The 17,271-nt window shown below is 43.3% G+C and overlaps 1 protein-coding gene across 1 annotated transcript in view; it reads left to right on the top strand.

Annotated features, from left to right (window-relative positions):
- The first annotated feature begins 10,302 nt into the window (after nt 1-10,302).
- The window catches only part of LOC147880954 (uncharacterized), a 32,057-nt gene continuing 25,088 nt past the window's right edge, over nt 10,303-17,271 (top strand). The window contains exons 1-3 of the mRNA XM_087369922.1: nt 10,303-10,661; nt 15,218-15,325; nt 15,473-15,697. Coding sequence (XP_087226048.1) covers nt 10,419-10,661; nt 15,218-15,325; nt 15,473-15,697 — 576 coding nt within the window. The 5' untranslated portion in view covers nt 10,303-10,418. The remainder of the gene's footprint in view (nt 10,662-15,217; nt 15,326-15,472; nt 15,698-17,271) is intronic.

The following is a 17,271-nucleotide window of genomic DNA, read 5'->3' as shown; positions in this document are numbered from 1 at the left end:
TTTGCTTAGCTTGCCAAGAGATCTTTGACACGGGCTCCCTTCCTCAATCCTTGAGTAGGGGGTGGATATGTTTGATCCCGAAAGGGGGAGACAAGTCAGACATTCAATAGTGGAGATCAATCACCCTGCTTCACACTGCATACAAGATCCTAGCCAAGGTCTTGAGTTTGACAAAGCTACGACCTCATCTCACTGACATCATCCATGACACACAGATTGGCTTTGTTCAAGAGCACAGCATCCTAGACAACATTTTCACGTTTTGGGAGGCTATGGATTAGGCCAAGGAGGAGTCACATCCTTGGCCCACTATGGAGAGTTTGTTGGTCGAGCTCCAATATAGAAGCTTGCATTGAACACTCTTGAGGATTGGGGCAATCTGCTATTCTACTGTAATATCAATATCCACCTGGCATTTGAGGTATTTCACTATGTGGCCATGTAGAATCCAGTAGGTGCCAAAGGCACTCCCCCACTCTCAAATCTCATGTGTCTCCTCAGAGCTAGTGAAGAAACCAATGGATTTTATCCAATTGACCCGTGCACTTGAGGCCTTGCAGAAGATAGATAGGGTTCCCCTTACTCTCTCTAAGCTCGCTGTGATGCCATCTACGTATAAGTCTATGTCATATACAAACTCGGAGTCTAGTAGCTCCTCCTCTTGTCTGATTAGGAGCCTCAACCCTGTGAGGCATGCCACCTGTGGTCTCAAGTAGTAGCCCAATGACTCTGCCACAAAAAGGAAAAGAAAGGGTGCTAGGGGACATCCTTGATGGACCAAGCGAGAGAGAGGAAAGGCCTCGCCCTGTCCACGGACAAGAATCCGACTAGAGATCCCCACGTAAAGTGCAGAGACTCCTCTAATCCATTTGTCTGAGAAACCCAACCTTTGCATAGTGCCCTCTAGAAAAGACCACTCCACCCTATCGTAAGCCTTCTCAAAGTTTAAGAGAAGGATGGCCATGCCTTAGTGGCAAACTAGCTCCTTATTACCATGGCCTGATTCATTGCCTCCTGCTAGTGTTTTCATAGAGGGTACATTGGACAACTCCAACTTTTGGTTCACAATTTCCTCTGGGCAGGATCAATCATCGGACAGCATGAGGGATACTAGAGCTTGAGTCGCTTGGTGGATGGTGATCTACGGTGTAGGCATTGTGAGGCTTGGGCATCATTGATCTGGAGATGCAAAGCATAGCCCTCTTGAGCAAGTTGGTTGTGCACAGCCGCACCCCTGGTACAAAGCCCTAAAAGCTCCTCTTACAAGGGCTTCTCACGAACTCCCCACACACTGGGGGGTAGTGGCAGCAGTCACACATATGGATCTTTTCAAAACTTCAATAGACTCTTTTCATTCTCATGTTGTAGAGCAAGGATACTTGATTAGTGCCTTTGTTAGTCCTTATTTTGGGTTAGGTATTCCTTTATGATGTTACTGAGGAGTTTAAGGTTCAAGGTTTAGGTGGGCCTTTATTAACTTTATGACACTTACCTTTATCAAAAGCATGATAAGCTAAATACTTTTTGGGGGGACTTATTAAAAGCATGAGAGGTTATTTAAATGAATGGTAAGGGGCTCCACTTTATCTCCCTCATCTTTGACTGCTCTCCTCTCCTCTCCTTTCTTTTACAAGTTATTAAAATATTTTATTTGTTAACATCCACAGTGTACAACTGCCAAATGCAGGGTAATCAATGAGTAAAGTGACCAAGCCCAATGATCTACTTCAACAGGACAAGCTCAAGGGAGTTTGATACCCAAATACACCAAGGTCAATGATTACAAGCAACGTGCACATAGGAGTATAGCTCAAACTCAGGGAGTTTGATCCCCAAATACCCTAAGCCCGCTACCCAAAAGTCCAAAGATTCAAGGTAATGTGCACAGGCTATATGTTCCAACAGCTACCCCCGCCCAAAACAAGGGACTCTAATTCATGCTTATAGCCATTTTGATGTGGCATGCCCATTATTTCTCACACTTTTGGTAAGGAGTAGACACTGCACTTGACCTTCGTGAAGGCAAGTGGTAAGACTGTCCTTCCACTTCCACATGTGTAGGGTCCAGCATGACGGAACTGTAAAATTTTTATGTCTGAATAGTGAGTTGTCCTTGCCAGAAATGATCAAACTTACGAGCCCCTCACACCTAACTTCTTCCCTTCCCTTGCTAATCCTAACCTTGAGGATTACCAAGTTGCTCAAACCATTTGCCCAATTCTTCCCTCCCTCCTCTCTGATTCCCCTCCCACAACTAACACTCTACCATATTTCTCCCCCATCTCCCCAAATTCTCTCCCTGCCCCGTCATCACCGCTGACACTACTTGTTTTGCAATCAGCAGAAAATGACCCAGTATTTGATTTTGAATATCAGGATCCATATAATCCAATTCGACTCCCATGCCAAATTCCAATGATGGGTATGATTTTGATGTGATACCACTTCCCAGTAACCCCATCAAGGATTTCTAGAGCAAATATCCTTATATGAAAACTTGAGGTGGATGGACCTTGGACAACTTCCCTACCAACCTTCGTCAGCATCAAGTTAGTGAAGATTGGGTAAGCAAGTTGGATCCCCAACCTGATTGGCGCCACCCCAAGCTCTTTGATGTAATCTTCATGAAAGAGTACATGCGTGCACCTCCATGTCTCAGAACCCCCATCCCAAGTTCTATGCAGTTCCACGACGTCAGAGATGGGAAGCCAACATACACACTTTGGGTGAAGATCGCACCATTAATTGGCCAATGATCGAGCCATACTCAGGTGTGGAATGAAATATCCAAGGCACACTGATCTGAGCACTTCAAGAGCATGAGCAAATAATGTGTGGCAACATTGACCGCATCCTTCACCAAAGTGCTATCTTCTACAAAACATTGGAACACATTCTGGAGATCCCTAGCTACATCGACCTCCATTTTCCTCCACTCAGTTTCAATCCCAATGAACGAACCGATGCTCATATTATAAGCTGACTCTATCAAAGAGTCATCTTCTTAGAAGCACGCCACATATCTCCGTTCGAACAAATAGTGGATATAGGCTACCTAGAAACATAGCAAAAATTGTATGGTGCCAAGGCTTTACAGCAGGATCGATTGGCATACCACAAGTTCCACAGCCATCGGATTACACGCATGGCATCCCAACTCCGTGATCACAATAAGCCATAACCCAAGGACAGGTAATAAAATGGATCTAGGAGTATGTTGTCTCTGTGCCAACATGGACTTAGGTAGCACAGAATATGTGTGTAGAGTAGCGGGGCAAAGCTCTGCTTGTACTTGCATAAGGCTAGGAATAATCTCTCTTAGGAATCCTCAACATGCAAGTTCTACTTGCAAGTTCTACATGCAAGTCTTACATGTGATTCCTACATGCATGTTCTACATGCAAGTTCTACATGCAACTCCTACATGCAACATGCAACTTCTATATGCAAGTTCTACTTGTAGAGAGAGAATGTCTTACAATTCCTACATGCACAGAGAGAAGCTCTCCAACTTGTATAAATACCCCATAATGTAATGAAGCCCACACTCTTTGGGGCATTGTGCTAAGTTCTACTTTGGTATTCCAAGCAATTGTCTCCAAGTGTCCATGCTTCCTTGCACTCCACATCCAAAAGCATGTCCTAACCTTGCAACTCCTCCTCCCCTCTCCTCCAACCTTGCAACCCATCCTCTCCCTCTCCTCCTTCCCCCCCTCCTCCTCTCTTCTCCTCCTCCCTCCTCCTCCTCCTTTCTCCTCCCTCCTCCTCCCTTCTCCTCCTCCCTCCTCCTCCTCACTTCTCCTCCTCCCTCCTCCTCCTCCTCCTCCTCCTCCTTTCTCCTCCCTCCTCCTCCTCCTTCCTCCTCCTCTTCCTCCTCCCTCCTCCTCCTCCTCCTCCCTTCTCCTCTCTCTCCTTTCCCCCTGTGCTCTTACACCTTCTTCCTCTCCCACTCCTATGCTCCCCCTAAACACTTAGTCCCTCAACCCTTGACCTCCATGATCTATGATGGAGACGAGTTCTCCACCATGTACTCTAGCTTGAACCTTGGATCCTCTTTCTAACCCTTAAACCCCTTCTAAACCGTGGAACCTCTTCTAAACTCTGGAACCTCTCTCTGAACCTTGGAACCTCCTTCTAAACCCTGAACCTCCCTCTAACCCTTAAACTCCTCCTAAACCCTTCAACCCCCAATGAAGGCGAAAGCCTTCATTACCCCAACCATGATGATGCACGTCCCTTTCAGAGATGCATGCACTATGTTTGCTTACCACACTTAAGCCTACGTCTCTCACCGGAGTATGACCCAAGGTCCTAAGCTGCACTTTATACTACAAACGACAACACCAAAATATATGTAGGTGACAAAAAGCCTCGAAACTTTGCATACTGAGAATACCCTGCTCTTTCTGCAGAAACCTTGGGAAAGAGCCAACATCTAGGTGGATGTTGTATTAGCCTTGTATGCTGGGGAGATCTTTGTCTCCATGACTCTTGAACAAAGTGGAGTCACAGATGTGTGACCACCTCTTATTAGTGTTGTTGTTCCTTCACACCAATCAATTTGATAGTTAATAGTCCTACACCATGTCCTACCGAGTATTACATGTTTGTCTCATGATAGCACCTCAGGGGCAGCCTTTTTTGGTATATTGGCTTGGGAATAACCTTCGGGAGAGACACTGAGATGTATCATGGGTTTTGCACATCGAGCGCAATGGGTATAGTAGAGTGCCGGCCTAGCCCTAAGGCAAGGGCATTCATTAGTTGAATGGTTTTTCGTGCAAATACCACACCACATGTTGTCTCTCTAGGAAATACGTGAGGATTGCTTGGGACTTCCCTCATCAATACCCCCTTAAGTTGTTGGCTCAACCGATTCAAAAAGTCGGTGTCTAGCTCATCTATATTTATGCCCTTGGTGGGCGGAGTTGCCTCCTTAGCCTCACTTGCACTAGTAGTTTACTAGTGTGGGACACATGGGATGAAGCCACCTATGTCTTTTCTACTTGGGCCTTCTCCTTGTTGTCATCTAAGCACACAACAACCTTATTGCAAAACTCAAATGACGTGGGATTCAAGGCAAAAAGATGGTCATGAAGCTTTGAATCCCATAGTCCAACGAGGAAGTGTCGTTGTAATCATGCATCGCTCATCCTCTCGTGAGGCTTACAGTGGGAGTTTAAGTGTTTGTTCTCACAATATAAACTCGAAGAGACTCGTTGTATTTCTGCTTGAGCTCATATAGTTAGTTGATAGTGCTCCCCTTGGGACCATTGGGGCCAAGCCCTGCTATGCATGACTTTCTAAGCATGTCGCAGTTAAGTTTCTCTTTAGGGTTCAAAGCCCTATAGCACTAGCATGCCTTGCCATCGAGGCTCAGCCCAAAGGCATTGAACTTACCTACAAATTTTCATGCCCATCGGATATGCTTCAGATGGTCGAAGTTGCCACAAACCCGATTTTTCACTGTGTTATGCAAAACCATCAAAAAACATGCTCTGAGGTGTGTTATTCGAACGTGCTCATACCTGATGGGCATGATACTTTGAACACACGTCAATTTCATAAATTTTGAAGTGCGTGCAAAGTATCGTGCTTATTGGATATGATTTGGATGGTCAAAGTCGCCACAAACCTTGTTTTTCACCAAGTGTTATACACAACCTACAAAAAATAGAAGCTGAGGTGTGTTATTCAAATGCACACATACCCGATGGGCATCATAATGTGCACGTGTGTGAATCCCAAATGTGTTGAGGTGTATGCAAAGTATTGTGTCCATCGAATATGATTTGGATGGTCAAAGTCATCACAAATCCCAAGTGTTATGCACAACCCGTAAAAAACACTCTTTGAGGTGTGTTATTCGAATGCACTCATACCCGATGGGAATGATAATTTGCATGAACCTTAATCCCACCTACTTTGGTGCATGTGCAAAGTATCGTGCCCATGGGATATCCTTTGGATGGTCAAAGTTGCCACAAACCCCGTTTTTCTACCAAGTAATATGCACAACCGTCAAAAATTAGTATCTGAGGTGTGTTATTCAAACGTACACATAACCGTTAGCAACATACTTTGCACGCTCTTCAATCCCACCTATATTAAGGTGTGTGCAAATTAGGTCACCTATGTCCCCAAAGGTCTCGCAAATTTTCTTGAACCTCTCCATGTGGAACACTAGATCACCTTCTCCTAGGAATTTAGTCATAAGCTTGGAGATGATTGATTTGCTCTTGAGGATTTGGTATCCCTTCCAACGAAGGTTGGTGGCATGTCCCCCCCCATCCTAGTGCTTGCACTAGGATCCTCGTAGCCTCATCTATGAGCACCATTTGCGGCACAGGAGGATTTGCTGGTGGGGTAGGCATGGTGTCATAGTTAGGTAGCACTAGAGGTGGGTTATAAAAAGTAATTGGTTGTGCAATCATTGGCATTGGTAGGTCCTAGTCCACTCAACCTTGGAATTGGCATTTGTGATGGGCTTGGCCTTGCTGGTTGCACCGGTGATGGCCTAGGCATAGGCATACTCACATTAGGTATCGGTCTATAGGGTGCAACCATGGGGTAGGGAGTGTCTTCTGGGCCACCTACCCAAGTTGGGTACATAGGGGGGTGAGGAGCCATTATTCGTGGCACTGTGTTCCCCCCAAAAGTTTTTTTATTCATTCCTTTGCATCACAAGATTTGACGACCGATAGCTAGGTGTATTTGACTTGAAGGTTCCACTAAAAGATGGCTTTCCCTCATAGAATTGCACAAGCGGTCCCATAGGATTCACCGATGCGGGGCAAGAATAGGAATACTCACGCACTTCATGGAACAAATGTTGTGGGAGGGCCCTATGGCTCCTTAGGCACTCTGGTTTGCCTTGCAAATGGGTTTACCATGTCGTGGTTAGACCTAGCACACCTCCCCATAATGTTGGAGTTCGATTCCCTAAGCCGAGGGGCTATGATTGAAGGTGTGGGAGAATGGGGTCTGACTAAACTGGAGTTAGGGGCCATAGAGGCCCCGCTATTCGAGTTTTCACCCATTTCTCCATCAAAGCTGATTGAATTCTTTGAGCTTGATGTGTCAGTGTGTGTGGGATCATGCATTGAGTCTAAGCTTAAGGTTGAGATTCCAAAGGTGATTGACATTAAGGTGGGTACTTGGCAGGGTATAATATTATTAGAAGCATTGTCTTCCGACTCTGGCTCAAATCCAAGCACTCTACTAGACCTCAGGTATGTTGTGTTGGTCACGCTAACAGGCTACTATAGTCAATTTGGGTCATCGCGCAACTTTGGCCTTAAAGCAGCGAGTCGTTGAGTTAATGCTGTGAGACGTTTTAAACAGAGCAGGTTGTATAAACCAGCAGTTCAAATAAAGCAACGACTTGATTATAGCAGGCGACTTAAATGTCACTATATTAGCCCTAAAGCTGCAAGGTGATTTTTGTTCTGACAACTGTCAATTCATTTAATGACACATTGAAGAGGTGGGTGAGCTGTTAGTGGTGGTAGATGGGTGTCATCACTTAATATAGCAAGTTGCTATGTTATGTAGTGACTTCAAAACTCGCTCGGTTAAGCTTAACCCAGCAACACAATCTATCGGTGAGATGACTGGTTTTTGATGATTTCCTTGATTTTTTGAGTTTTTTTCAGGGTTTGTAAGAGGTGGGAGATGCTATACTAGCTAACCTACCTACTCAATACAAAAAGCAACAATAAACAATAAATTTTTAGGCGCAAATGAGAGATTTTCAAAAGATGACTATCTACTCCTTTCAAACCACTTTGAAATTCACACCTAGGTTCATTTCTTAGTGTTTTTGAATCGATTTGACTACACCACATGCTTAGCAATCACCTCAACTAGCTTCTACTAAGATTTAACAACAAAAAACACCAAGAAACAACTCCTAATCTTGCAAATGATTCAAAATTAGAAAAAGATAGCTTTTCTTCTTTCCTCTCCCTCTTCCTCACAACCCTTCCTATTCTCCAAAACCAACACTCCTAGTTAAGCTAGAATGCATTGGGCAATGGGTAGATAATGGAAGACAATAAAACACAATGCATTCTAGCAAAAGTGTACTTGGCTATTCCTTAGCAATGGCGCCAAAAATGTGTAGTCTAGTAGTGAATCACGTGTTGTGAGAAAGTTCACCAATAAGGCGAGGGCACTCCCCTCCTCGACTCCCATGATAAGGAGCAATGCACGGCCTACTGCCGTCCGCTTGTGTCACTTTGATAGCTTTCGGATTGTTGCAAGGAGAGAGAGGAGGAGAGATGGTCCAAGAGATGCACAGCTGACACCTGCCAAGCACTCTTCCAACACCATTGTAGTTTCTATTACCTTTCGTTCTAGCATGTCTATCCCAAAGGAGGAAAACTAGATTCTCGAAGCAATGATGGTCTTAGATACTTGAAAGGAATAGTTGTACTTTAAATAACAATTCAATTTGACATCTTAATATAAAGCCCCCTAAAGAGGGGAGAAGAGGGGGAGGGGAGGGCAAGAGGGGAATGAGGAAGGGAAGAAGGAGGAGAGGGAGTGGCAATCACAAGGGCACTATGAAAGAATACAAGTGAACCCAAGACAACTCATAGAAGAGAGAAAGAGAGCTTGTATTCCAACTGTGTGCATACAATAATGAAGACCAAAGTCAAACCTTTGGTTATTTATACATTCCACCTTTTGAAGGGAGGGCCTACCCTATATTCTCTCTCTCTCTCTTTCTCTCTTAGATGTAGGAGTAACTATAGGAAACAACAACATCAACAACAAGCACAAGATGGCCAATGTCTTCAAGGCCATCCTACCTCTCTTTACCACCATCAAGGAACAGATAGGGGGGAGACCCCTCCATCCTTACCCCTTGTAGACTCTCTCGGTGTTCATAGAAGACTCTAGCATGGTGAGAGGGAGGTGCATAGATATTAGGCTTCCCAATAGGGGCCCAATAGTAGCAATAGTAGGTGGTGAATGATAAATAAGCAATGAATGACAAAAAGGCTTCAGATCTTTTGTCCCTAAGAGTTTGGCCAAGATCTGCTGATGGAAGTAGAGGTACCATTGATGGAGCTAGAAAAACAGCCAAGATCTATGGGCTTGGAAAACATCCTTGGGGTTATTGAGTATAGACGGTGTAGCAGTAAGCACAGTGGATGTTGCCTTGCTGAGCGAAGGAGCGAGGATCTTGAGGGTGAAACATTTGCATGAGGTGATAGGCTCATACGAGCTTTTGGGCATAAGCTATATCAACAGCATAAGAAGGGCATCAGCTTCTCTTTCATTGCATCTTAGGAGAAGCATTGTGTCCCGGACCATGATCTGCATTGGAATCAAGATGGGACTTCGTAAATCTAGGAAGGCCGCTAATCAATTTAGCTAGAGCAGCAATCGCTTGATTGCTGAGTAGCGAAGCATGAGCAATATAAGCATTGATAACGTCTACCATTGTCTAGAGCGTATGCTCCTTGAGCTTGATGACTTGCAAAACAGTAGCCTTTTCTCTAACTCTAAAGATTAAAGAAATTGCCAAAAGATGACGACAATTTAAATTTTACCTCGCACGCAGCTCATGGTGATTTTATCGATGATCTATTACAATCATGACGATTGACATTCAGGTAATATGCTAGTATCTTCCATTCACGAGACTTATCCTCGGTGCTAATATTCTCAATGTTTATATTCTCGACGTTATCTCGGTACGAGTCCATTCCCTTGGATTATAACTCTTTGGGGAAGGAAGTGCATCGCCTCCCTGCCGACACTACGTGTCGTTATAATAATTATATATTATATATTATCATACAAATATTTTCAATTGCTCGTCCATTTAAAATTGCTTGTTTTCAACCATAATTCTTACATGTTGATGCAGCAACGAAATCCAAGCTGGATGCAAGATCGAAAGATATCAACACTTTTATTCATACGATTGTAGTCCATGTGACAATATTGTATAGACCGCAAGGAAAATCATATATTGTATCGCCTTATTCATGTATTTGTTGGACTTCAACTTCCAAAATATGCACATCACAAAATCAGTTATAAATCCCCACCCCTAACATTTGTAGGGAGGATCGGGTCCTAACTGACATGAGACACTACACAACGTTCCGTTATGTCTACTTTTTTACTCATTCGCATTTTCATTTAAAAATTTGATAAAATGTTAAGATTCAGGTTCAATTTCGAGTTACTGGTTTAGTGTCTATAGCAAATCTAGTTTTTTTAAAGAAACTTGATTTTTTGTCAATTCTAGTTCTTCACACCTTTATACAAACCGACATTCTTGCTTGTTTGATTGGATTCTGACACAGTTTTCGCAAAAATTGGAGCTCGCTAGTTGCTCAAGTGATTCTTTCTTTTCGCAAACAGTAGCCTCGCTCTCTGTATGTGCGTGCGCTCACATGGGCAGCTACGATCAGTTGGATGCGACACAGTTGCTCGATAATACCTCCCGCAAGCGGTCTTTCGGTGACGATGATAGCGGGCAGGGACCTGCTAAACGGCTTGCCAGATCCGCAGACGTTGCATTTCGCCTTTTGGTACCTTCTTCAAGAATTGGGAAAATTATCGGGAAGCAGGGTGCTCGAGTTCGCCAGTTGAGAGAAGAGTTGGGTGCGCATATCAAGATTTCGGATGCTGCCTCGGTATCTCTCTCGAGCCTTAAGATACAATTTTTGTTCATCGTTTCAACTCGGATGGTTTTTCGTGCACCCCCCGTTGGCACACGCTTTTAAATCAAACTGCACGCACAAACCAGTTTAAACCTCAAACAGTCTACTTTATGAAGGAGCACTCGAGGCCGTTAGTCAAGCCTGCCTCGGAAGATTTCTTGGAGAGGTAGGGAGGATCCATCCACACTCACTCAGTTTCCATAGAAGCTCCAACGATATAAGGAGGTGAGATAACAAGCACCATACAGAACGATGCCTACTGACGAAGAACGAAAATGGCCGAGAGCAGCCCCAAGGCGTCAGGAGCTGCATCGTGCGTGAGTTGACCCTCCACTCATTACGATATTTCTAACTTCTGATGACCAAGAAGACAGACAGCTGTAATAAAGACAGGAGCATATTATGGAGAGTTTGATTTTAAGAGAAGAGGGTTGTCTCAAGGTTAGACAACAGCTATCAGGATCCTCCACCTTGAATCCTTGGAAATTATCTGTAAATGCGCATACTCTCCTTTACAGTGTGAGGTGTCATTTTTGTGATTCGCATACTATTGTGCTTGATATTGAGCACTATGATTACTATCCTTTGCGTGGCGTAGCATTTCTTACATATCCTGCAAAACACCAGAAGCCACTTCACCTTTACACTTTTAAGGTTGATAGCTATGGGTGATCTAGGCTGATACCAATATAAGCATAAAGGGGCTGAATGTTGTGGCTGATTGTTGCACGTGAAGTGAACCTGGTAAAAAGCATGCTTGTAGCTAACCGCTTCAGCCTAGAGCACACGTTGGATTTTAGCATGAAGGTTTGAAATTGCAATTAGCCCTCTCTCCTCCTACTTGAGCCCTTGATGTGCATGCTCCGTGGTCAAATCACAATGACTTGCAAAATTTTCCATTCTTGCTGAAAATGGAGATTTTCGGTTAGGAAATTCTCTGGAGCTGTGTAGTGAAGTGTACATGATTTACAGCTTTCTTCCTTCACGTTTTTCCCAGTCTCTCTGAGCAAAAACGAAATTCACCCATGGATCCGGCAAATCCGTTTGGTTTCAATGTTCTTGGCTCTTTGTTGTCTTTTGGTTTAACACTGCCTATGTAACCAGATGGATCTGCACAAACTATGATTTTGTTTATACAAGAGTATGTGCAACAATTGTATGAGTCGTTCTATTCTCTGAAGGTGGCATTTCAAGAACAGTTTATGTATTATGAATATTACAGGACTGTTTATGAGTCGTTCTATTCTCTGAAGGTGGCATTTCAAGAACAGTTTATATATTATGAATATTACAGGACTGTTTTTTTGACTCCTGTGGTTTCTCAACGCCCATCTATTCAGCCCGACAATTATTCCAGTGAAATGAAGGGATAGGAGGAGTATGTTGGAAAGTAATGATGGAAGATGGAGACTCAATAGTACACACACGCATGAATGAACATCGATATAATATTGATAAAGATGGAGGGACAACTCCATAAGAATATTTATGCTTAGTCACCTGTCAAGGTTAGCCCTAGGCAATAAAGTGAAAAGCCAAAAGCAAGCTAAAGTGAAAAGCTAAGCTATTTCATGAAGGGGAGAAAAGCAAGCTAATTTGGTTAAGCTATGCACATAGGGACATGTCTACGCTAACTAGGGTGGGCTAGGTGAATAGTAATCTTTGTAACAGTAGTGAATGCTAGGGTAGCAGTTAGCTAGATAATTTGCCCTGTTAGCCACTAAAGGGTTCCACTGATTGTAGCTACTTTAGTACTTTTCCATACATTTAGTAGTAACATTAGGTTCTTTATGAGGGCTTGCCATGTGGCACCCCTTTTGTAATATCCCATAAGCATGCTGGCCCACTTTTCTAAAACTATGTAAGGGGCTTCCGCTGTACTTTCAGGGCATTCAACATGCAATCACATTTCATTCTATGAATGTTGGTACTTTCTAAGCATCAGCCTATTGGCTGCACATGCAAGAAGGATGCACCTAGCTCCAAGTAAGGCAGCCATGTGGGAGCTGCTAAATCCCATGCCCTCTTCCAGTAAGAGTGATCTATCCTTTTCCCTCTACTTCCTTTTCTGCCATTTCTGCGATCCAGTTTCATAGTTTCCCTAAAACTCGTCACTGTTAGCAGCCTTAGTAGAAGCTATGTTTCAGTTGGCATCAGAGCCTTTTTCATGGGATTTTGTGGTCAAATCTTTATCATCCCACTCTGAAATTTGGAGCACTAGCTCTTGAGCCTTGGGCCTACCTCCCTGCAAAAATCTGTCGCAGATAGGTGTTTCTATCTCCAGATTGACACGTGTCAGCCTCTGATTACCTCAAGGTTCCAAACTGCTCCGATTTACGTGATTTCAGTGAAATTCCAAGGTTTGAGCGGCAATTGCTCAGATATCAGTGGCACAACTAGAATCGTATTTCTGCAGTAATCTGGAGATTTGCTGATCCAAAAGCTGATTTACTTGCATACAGTGAGTCGTCTCAGCTGCTAGAACACCTGTACCAGGTTTGACTGTGATCAAGAGCCCATTTGCCTCTATTTCTGCCTCGAAGTCTGTTTCCAGGCAGTGCTTCTCTGCCTACAGACCAAGGAATTTGGGGCTTCTAATTCCTAATTGCAATTCCTACTCTACTCTGGAGCATTTGTTGGAGAATTGAGCCCTAATTCAGCCAATTTGTGCAAACTGTGCCAACTGTGCAGTTGCCACGTCTACTGTCCTTGGTAACTGGCATCATTCTGTTCAAACATTGTGTTCAAAAGAGTGACTCAGACAGTGTTTCTAAATCTCAAACAGTTCCTCTACACTGTGTTCTAAATAGGACCTAAACAGTTACAGACGGTGTTTAATTCCGGTTGATATGGATTATAAAGATGCCCTCAAGGAGGCTTGGGAATTGGGGAAATTTGGTACACAGCTAAGGAAATGTGCTTCTAATTCTAGGGAAGAGCAGCCCATAGTAGTTTTTTATGGCCCCAAGGAAATATGGCCCTAACTCTAAGGAGGGTAAGCTACCAAGGGATCTGAGACCCGAATGGAGTATGATAAAGCACAATTAAGGGGTCAGGCAGAGGCATTGGCACCTATGGATGATGTTCATGGCCAGTGATCGGGAGACAAATCTATCTTCAAAATCCCATAACCAATCACCTTCCAAGTCCCCTCACCCCAGTTTCGAGGGTTGCATGGTAGTAATGTTGGAGTAGCAAGAACAAATAATGGAGAAATAGAGTAAACTTGTGGACTAACAACAGAAGTTAATTGGTCATGTTAAGCAATTCAATTCAGTCTTGGAGCAGAGGGTTGTAGGTGTGGAAAGAGACTCCAAGACCAAGTTTGATAATGCCTTTACTCAGTTAAGGACTTAGTAAGGAGCAGGTTGAGCCAAAAAGAAAGGAGATTGCTAGGGATGAGCAACCTAAGTGGAATGAACGTTCATGGCTGAAGCCAGAAGGGCACATCCACAACAATCTCCCAATCCTATATTCATGGAACACAACTCATTCTGGTGGTTCAGAATATAGTCCAGCCCACGGAAAGGGCTGTGATGGCGTGCCTAGTTTTTCCAAACTATATCAAGCATCCCTCAGGAGAGGTGAATTTCTATCTCAAAAACTGTTGGCCTGCAATCAATTAAACCTTGATGAGAGAGAAGCTATGGCCTTCACACAGTTTGTGAAGACTATACATAGGGATATTCAGAAGGAGATGGGACAAGGATCAAGTACGGGAAAAGACTATAAGGACAATATTATTTTGCAGAAGTTCAAGGGGGAGACTACTTGACCTAACGAGTTGCAAGAATGGCTAAGCAAGTTGGAGAATTACTTCAAATTAAGCCCTAGAGATGCTGCTGCAAAGATTTAGTTTGCAGTACTACATCTTGAGGAATATGCTCACACATGATGGACTCAGAACTGCTTCGGCTACATGGGAGGAGTTTAGACATGAGATCATTGTTACCTTTCTCTCACCTTTGACTGTGGATCAACATGTGTGCCAATGACATGATTCCCTGTGAAGGTGAATTATGGAATTAAGAGGACTATTGAAGAAGAGTGAGCATTTTATTATGTTTTGTGTTTAATGTCAAGTGATAGTAGCGTTGGAATATTATTACATTTTGTGTTGTGGTCTTAAGCCTTGTATCATTTACTACGTTGGGTAGCCCTTATGCGACTTCCTCATCTTGTGCTTCTAATGTCAAGTCGCACATGAACTTCCTCCATTGTACATCGATATAAGTTTGTCAGGTCCTGTGTGTTGATTTTAGTCTAGAGCCTATTCTTAAGCAAATTTTTCGGCATTTAGGCTTAACACCACAAGGTTCCAGTGTGTACTGCCTTGATTTTTGTCTTGGAACTTGGTGCAAATAGGGACACCACTATTATCCCTTCCCTCTATGTAATTTACTACGATTATACTTATTATATACTATGCATATATCCAATTTGCTCTGATTGTATTCTGGATTATATGTTGAGAGAGCTCCTCATGGGTCTTTGCATCAGAAATCAAACCTGAACATTTCATTTTGCAGAGTGCGGAGGACCGTGTGATATTGGTTTCTTCAAAAGAAGAGGAGACAATTGAGGCTCGCTCAGCTGCTGAATATGCACTTGTGCGATTGGCCACTATTGCTATGGAGGTCAGATGTCTATTTTTGAACAAATGGACAAGGGCCTGGGATAAACATTTGCGACATCCAAATTATTCTTAGTAATTGTGTGTCTGAAATGTAAAATATTTGTGAACATGCAAGTTACTGTCAGTAATTGTGGTTCTATTTTGGCAGGAATCTCCTGAAGACAGTGTAGGTGCAGTGATTGGGCAACAAAATCAGGGTTTTAACAACTTGACGCGCCTCTTGATTGGTCGTTCTCAAGCTGGATGCTTGATTGGTAAAGGTGGCTCAGTTATAAAGGAGATAAGGGATGCAAGTGGAGCAGCTGTTCGGATTCTGCCTCAAGCACAGTTGCCCTTAACCTCGTGTGCATCTGAAACTGATCGACTTGTGCAGGTGCTATTCCTGTGAGTGAGTGAGAAGAACCTCAGTGTGAGCCTGATTTGCTGCCTATGTAACGTTTAGAGTCAAAATAATATTGTCCCATTCCCATTTTACCACGTCTGCTGGTGTAGAATCAGGTTCACTTTTTAACAAATAGATTTGTGGTGGATTGATCTTCCTTATCTGGAAATACCTTAATGAAAACTCTTGGGCAATTTGGGCAATTTTGTTATTTGGGCTTTCTTTGTAAGGTGCTTAAGCCTGGCTCCACTTTGTAACATGAATCGTCCCATAGGTAGTGCTTTTTATAGAGACCCTTTGGGGATCAAAACAGACAGGGCTATTTAACCCATTGTGATTTATACAATCAGGCTTTGTGTGTTCCATGAACCGGCTAGGTCGTTGTGTGTTTAATTGGCCATTCACTAGTAGCATATTGTTTTTGGAGATTTCAGATTATTGTTGTGGTGTGATGCTGTGTGACTCAGCAAGAAATTGCTGTGAGACTGCTGTTACTGGACTTTGTTTTTGGGAGAGGCTAAAATGATAGTCTCGTCTTCATGTGCAGTTATAGCTTGGATGAAGGGAATGTGGGCTACTTTTTGATTGCCTTCTCCTTTAGTGCTAGCCTTGTTAGGCCGAGTCTTTCCTTCACCCCCAGAATGTTGACAGAAAGTGCGAAGACCTTCGTATAGAAATGGATGCTCACTTGTGTTGCCAATTCCTGCTAATGCCAAGTCAGCATTATTTGATCCCCAGTTATGTGTAACTAGATGAATTTCGGACCATGCTCAAATTCATCCTCTAAAAACAAAACAAATGGTCTGGTTTTAACCTCATGTTAGTCATTCCCGAGGATGGAGAAGATTGTGCTCATGTGCTACCAACTCGGAGTAGTAGACAACTTCAAGCGCTGCTGTTATCCGGCAATTTGAATAAATTGCTGGAGATAGAGGTGCCTGGAACAGCTGGAATTGGGCGACTACTTGTGTAAAATCGCTATAAACTTCATTATGCATAGCAGGTATTGGGTCCCGTGACATCACCAATGACATCATCAGCCCCCAATTATGGTGTATAGCATAGTATAAACATATGCTCTCACACACATACACATATACGCATACCCTCATCACAGGATCAAGGTGAGACTAGGATATGTTACACCCATGCAGCAATTATCAAATGGTCCCTGCTAGACTGATTGTATGTCTCACACAGTCACAACCAGTTTTGCCATCCCTCTATGTCCTCTTGGCAACCCATTGTCCCTCATAGCATTGGTTTAATTTGAAACTTGTACTTGTTGGATGGGTGCCGTGCATTGGGGATGACAACCTCAACATCATGTCACAGCTTGTGTACTTGTGCATAGAGTGCACTAACATCTAGCGTAGAATGTCAGGTGGCACTGAAACTGTAGGTAACTCGCCATATGGAGGCAATTAGTGCTGTTTATAAAACTATTGTTTTCTATGTTAATATTAGTAGTGTACAATTGGTATCTGTGGTGTTTAGTGTCTTATTTTACAGGGTCGGGTTGGGTCAGGGTGGTGGCGTTGGATGGACAAAAGCAGTAGAGCCCA

The sequence above is a fragment of the Dipteris shenzhenensis genome, chromosome 31 (assembly GCF_047967505.1).
Source record: "Dipteris shenzhenensis isolate YYH24624 ecotype China chromosome 31, Dip_SZ_1.0, whole genome shotgun sequence".
Lineage (NCBI taxonomy): Eukaryota > Viridiplantae > Streptophyta > Polypodiopsida > Gleicheniales > Dipteridaceae > Dipteris > Dipteris shenzhenensis.
Note: the sequence above shows the minus strand (reverse complement) of the source record. Positions and strands in the feature narration are given on the sequence as shown.